The sequence below is a fragment of the Callorhinus ursinus genome, unplaced genomic scaffold (genome assembly GCF_003265705.2).
Source record: "Callorhinus ursinus isolate GAN/ISIS: 27379988/994484 unplaced genomic scaffold, GSC_fseal_2.0 scaffold34, whole genome shotgun sequence".
NCBI lineage: Eukaryota > Metazoa > Chordata > Mammalia > Carnivora > Otariidae > Callorhinus > Callorhinus ursinus.
Genome location: NW_027397096.1, coordinates 8,095,076 through 8,100,819, shown reverse-complemented (window position 1 = coordinate 8,100,819; position 5,744 = coordinate 8,095,076). Strand labels below are relative to the sequence as shown.

Below are 5,744 nucleotides of genomic sequence, written 5' to 3'. Positions count from 1 at the left end.
GAGCCTCCTCTAGAAGAATCTTTGCTATGACTGTGTTCTGGTATCCTCCAGGGTCGATGCTAACGAGGACCGGGTCATCTCGTTTTTCCCCTGGGTCATTCCAAGGACCACTTGGAGTGGGGAGGCACGGGGCCAGAGACCAATTAGAAGCTGACGCTAGGGGTTGGAGTCATTAGTCTAGAACACGCTAGGCTGCTGGGTCGGGCCCTCTGCAACAGTCAGATGAGCCCAGCTCAGCCACCAGCCACCACGAGGTCCTCCCCACAGCCAGCCCCCTCTGTCAGCCACCTGCCCCCACCTTGGAGCGCCCCCTACTGGTTGGAAGTTACCCTCCCCCAAGAAAACACCACCATGAGAGATTTTATTTTATTTTTTTCTCTTTAAATTTTTTATTGTTATGTTAATCACCATACATTACATCATTAGTTTTTGATGTAGTGTTCCATGATTCATTGTTTGTGCATAACACCCAGTGCTCCACGCAGAACGTGCCCTCTTTAATACCCATCACCAGGCTAACCCATCCCCCCACCCCCCTCCCCCCTAGAACCCTCCGTTTGTTTTTCAGAGACCATGGGAGATTTTAAACACGATGTACTTTCTGCAAAAAGTCAACAATCTTACGAATGGCATTCTCCTTTCTGTAATAACATATTTAGCTGCACCTTGCTTTCACAAGGCCCTCCCCTCCCCGGATTGGAGTAGCCCTTCATCTCCATGATTTGTAGGCACACGCATCGGCCGGGGAGTTAGGCAGGAGACAGATCCGCTGCCTGCAGCTTTTACAAGGGATGGAACCCTGGCTGATGACAGGAAGCAACTGGCTCAAGGCCTTGCTTTAAAAAAAAAGGTCCCCAGTATTCAAAATAAGCCCCAAACCAGCAACAATTCAAATAACATTAAATATTACTTAACACATAGTACATCTTTTGCATCACAAAACAGCACACTATTTGAAACTATAGTAAAATTAGTCCAGGGTCTAGCTGGGGAAGCTGGAGGAGCATAAACAGTCGTTCGATTCTCATACTTGGCTTGGTCTTAGTGTGGCTTGAAGAGTTCAAGTCCTCAGGGTATGAGGTTTTCGATCGAGGTGTTTCACATAATCCTGGACCCACTTCTCCTTTGGGTTGGCACAGATAGTCTTGGCCAGTTTCGTGCTGAAGCTATGGATGAAAGAGGCCTGCACAGTTAGGTGGAAATCAGGGTTTTACCCAAGCGATGCCTCCCTGGACTCTCAAACCTGCCTGGTCCACCCGCTAGAGGGGAGGGGTCCTCTGTGGGGCGGGACAGGAGGAAGCTGGGGTGTGGAAAGAAGGGGACTCTGGAAGTAGTCACTTTTCTCGGAGGCCCCAGAGAAGCTGGCCTGGCCTCAGCCAAAGCAAAGTTGAGACTGAGCTAGCACCCATTCAGGGAGCAGGTGGAGGACCCGGCCCTCTCCGGGCCTGTTTATGATGCAATCATAGTCTGGTAAAATCTTACCCCCCGAGTATAAGATCCCGAAGTGGTCTGATGACTGTCTTCTGGGGTGGAACTTTGGATCAGGGGACGTGGGAATGCGGTGGGGTGTGGTCAGGTAGGGGATGAGCAGGGTTTTTCTACCTACATGACAGCTTCCCGGGGACAGTGGCTGCTGGTGATTCGATAGCTCTCCAGCTTCCGCAAGGGGATCTTCTTATTGTTAAATGTGAAACAGCAAGTGAATAGGGCGCTGAGTGCATCTAGAAATAAGGTCACAGAGAAAAAGCGTTTTAGGAGGCGCTAGGTTTTCATCAGCTTGAATACGGCAGGAAGTGCCTGTAGGGAAAGGGAAGGAAAGAGGTCGATGTGGCTCTTATCCACCTCAAGTCCAGCACTCCTGGCCCGGAGCCCTGAGACGGGGGGAGGACTAGAACATCTCAGCTGCGCGGTGGGGATGCATCGTTGTTGACCGGGGAAGGCCAGTGGGACAGGTCCTGGCTCCGGTGCTCCAGATGCAGCATTTGGGAAGCTCAGCTGGGGTCAAAGAAAAGGCCCTGGGTTTGGAGCGAGCGGCCTAGGTTTTCCTCTGGCTCTGCAATGGCTGGAGGTGGGTGGGTAGGACCCCTCCTGTCCCCAACTTGGCCTTCAGCTTCCTGTCTTTAAAATTAGACATTCAAGTGAAGCTCTGAGGACTCCCACTGCTCGAATAGGCTCAGAAGTGGGGCACTTCAGCTTCGGGCTTTCTAGAAGGAGAAGAAAACAAAAAGGAGGAGAGCGAGCGGGAAGGAGGGAGGGAAGGGCTTACCTGGCTGGGCGAGCACCTGGGGGCTGAAGGCGGCGGCTGTGAGCAGCAGGTACAGAAGCGTGGCGGAGACCTTCATGTCGGCGGGGAGCAGGGAGACTGGGCGTGAGCGAGAGCTGGGGGTGTCTGGGCCCGTCTCAGCTTCTCTGCCACGCGGGTGGCTCTGCTAGCCTTTTAGAGGAAGCAGAGAGGGTGGGAACTCCCAGAGGGATGTTTGCCTGGGCAGGGTCATGGTCAAGTTAAGATGCCGGGCACTCTTGAATGTGCTGACCTGGAGATTGGCTACCCGAGTTTTCCAGGAATTTCAAGCAGGAAGTTGCGGGCTGCTGCAGGGCAGGCACAGTATCCTTCAGCTGCCCAGGCCACAGAGAGGAAGCCAGAGCACAGATGTGCCACCATTGGCCATGGGAGTGATCTGCGGAGCTGTCCCGTGGGTTGCTTTCTCCACAACAGGAGAAAGAGCGCTGTGCGAGGGCTTTACACGGGCGATGTGTTTAGTCCTGACTGGGTGTATCCCGTTATCATCATGCCCATTCACAGATGAAGACGCTGAGGCGTGGGGACCTTAGGTCACTGTCCCAAAGCCTTGTGGGAAGTGAGTGGTGGCACCAGAAGAGAAAGCTGGTCTGTTTACATACGATCACCACGGCCTTTCCCACTGTCTGGGGCATGGAAGATTTTCTCCAAGCAGTTTTATGTGGCAGCGTCATACCTGAGATGAATCAAAGCCCGCTTCTGAAGCCAGAGGCTCCTCTTGTCACATCTTTGTGTCCCCTTCTGCCACTCAGGCCCAGAGGGCTATGGTTTGAAGCCCACTGATTTGTCCAGGCCCCTTGTTTTCTGGAAGGACCATGGAGTTTCTAGGGCTCCTGCCGGGAAAGAAGTTGCAGGGTAGAGCAGAGCGGGCTCTTTGCTTCTGTGCCTGCCACCCCTCCCCCCTGCAATGAGCATGTAGCTGAGCTGGAGCTTGGGGTGGGCATCCCCATGGGCCCGGTGGGAGGGGGGCAGCCTGGGACTGCAGGAGACCACCTGGCAAGACGCTTGGCCTGAGCGATCCATTCCCCATGCTCCCTCCTGGCTCCCAGACTTTGCTTATGTTTTGCACCTGCCTGGAATCATTTTCCCTCAGCTTTCTAGTCTAGTGGGTCTTTCCCCTCTAGCAAAACAAGTCCGGTGAGGGTAAAAGCACAGAAATAAAAAGCTAGGATAAGTGAAACAGAAAATCATATACATTAGAAAGGATGGATGGATGCTCAAAATCAGTTCTTGGACAGACCTCTAATGCTCTCCCGAGACTGACCACGGAAAAAAGCAAAAAGCACAGATCGCCACGGCAGGATAAAGGAAGAGGGTGTCGCCACAAAGCCCGTGGACTCCAGAAGGAAAATTGGACCCTTATGCCAATAAATTTAATTTAGATGAAATGGATGATTTCCTAAAAAATATAACTTACCAGACTGCCAAAGAAAAACGAGAAAAAAAAAGAGTAATTCTAAAACTACTGAAAAAATGGAATTAGTCATTGAAAATCCTCCCACAAAACATCCTCTGGCTCCAAAGCCTTTAATAGCTAGTTCCTTCAAGCGTCCCAAAACCAAATAATTCCAGTCTTACACAATTTGTTCCGAAGAAAATCAAGAGTGTGCACTCCAACTCATGTTACGAGTCTTATGTAACTTTGACACAAACACTTGTCAAAAGTGACATGAGAAAGGAAGCTTGTCCCTACGGACACACATTCTATTTTTTTTTTTAATTTAAAGATTTTATTTATTTATTTGACAGAGAGAGACACAGCAAGAGAGGGAACACAAGCAGGGGGAGTGGGAGAGGGAGAAGCAGGCTTCCCGCCGAGCAGGGAGCCCGATGCGGGGCTCGATCCCAGGACCCTGGGATCATAACCTGAGCCGAAGGCAGACGCTTAACGACTGAGCCACCCAGGTGCCCCACACATTCCATTCTTGTCCATCCTCTTCTCTGGCCCAGGAAGCCAAACTATGTGGATTGCATCAGCGGGACTGCAGGTCTTCTGGCTTCGGCTTGGGCTTGGGCACTAGGGAGCTCCTCGAGGTGTGGGAGAGGTGAGGGGCTGTGGGCCTCAGCCTGGACGCAGCCTTCAACCAATGGCTTTCATTTCTCTCTGGGGGGCAAGGTGGGGATGGTATCCCCCGTCCTTTCGTCCTTGGGTCTAGGGGCAGTCCCCACATTGTTACTAGCCTCAGAGTACTAAAACACCCCTTTGGTTTCTCCACACTCAGCCCACATCTTGCTAAACAACCTCTTTATCAATCCATTCCCAGATCATTCAAATTTAAGTGTAATCTATTCTTTACTAGGACCCTGACTGGCATAGGTTTGGGCCCAGGACCAGAAGCTGCTCCTGGAAATTGTCCTTCTACATGGGATTCTGGAATTGGGTTGCTCATCTAAGCCGGTTCAGAGACTTGGAATCCCCAGACCAGGAAGACCAGGAAGGGCCTTGCAATGCCAGGTTGCCAGGTGAAATACAGGATAGTTGGTTAAATTTGAGTTTCAGATAAACAGTGAGTAATTTTTTTAGCATAACTTTACCCTTGGCAATATTTTTTGCTCAATCTGGAAACTCATAGGCTTCGCTAAGCCTTCCCCAGAGGAGCCTGCTGTCATAGAACCAGGGTGACTCTGCACTGGGGAAAGAAATCCTGAGACCTTCTGGGATTATTTGATGATGGCTCCAAATGGATGGTATCCTCTAGAGACCTGAAAATCCACTCAGGCCCACCGGTCAGAGTGGGAGCTTATGGAGATCGGACGCCAGTTACTCAGTTGTGTTTAGAGCGGACGTTCAGCTAGCTCTTTTTCAGCTCAATGATCTTTATACAATAGAAGTCTCCCAGAACTACAGAATCTGTAATTTTAGAATCATTTTGTTGCTGCAGCGTCTTGGCATCCAAGCATCCTACAAGCCGTCTCCAGTAGCTCTGGGAAGTCTTAGCGCCCTGCCCTCTTAGATCAGAATATACTGGAATTGGCTTCACTACGCAATGTTGTGGTTTTCAGAGGTCTGTTTACCCACTGAAGTCTATTCTCATGGAATAACTTATTGGCAAGCCGGGATCTATCACCACTTAAAACTAAAACTGTTCAGGGAAGCAGAGCTGGGACACCCTGGATTTACCCTCCTCCCTGTCCATCTCATTTCATTCTTTAAAGCTCTAAGGAATATTCAGATAGTACAACCTTTCCACTCTACAGAACAGATCTCTGACTGCAGGAGTGGCTAATGAGCAGGGAGTGAGCCAACACTAACTAGCATTCTCTGCCTCCCTCCCCCCTAGGCTGGCTCTCTCCAGAGAAAGGCAAGCCTACAGAGGAAGAGAATATCACGTTTGTAGCCCTGGAGGACGGAGGTCCCTCCACCACTCCCAAAAACAGTGCAAGACTGCTTCCTTACTCCTTCCTTCACACCACCTTCTCTCCTATCTCTGTATTTGCTTATAGT

General features: G+C 50.7%; 1 protein-coding gene across 1 annotated transcript; it reads right to left on the bottom strand.

Annotated features, from left to right (window-relative positions):
• Nucleotides 1-380: 380 nt before the first annotated feature.
• On the bottom strand, nucleotides 381-3,844 carry LOC112808234 (C-C motif chemokine 13-like). The gene is made up of 4 exons (XM_025851240.2): nucleotides 3,717-3,844; nucleotides 2,267-3,132; nucleotides 1,607-1,721; nucleotides 381-1,166 (listed from the first exon to the last, which is right to left on the bottom strand). Exons 2-4 carry the CDS (start codon nucleotides 2,340-2,342, stop codon nucleotides 1,061-1,063), a joined length of 297 nt encoding a protein of 98 aa, XP_025707025.1. The 5' UTR covers nucleotides 2,343-3,132; nucleotides 3,717-3,844; the 3' UTR covers nucleotides 381-1,060.
• Between the last annotated feature and the right edge of the window lie 1,900 nt (nucleotides 3,845-5,744).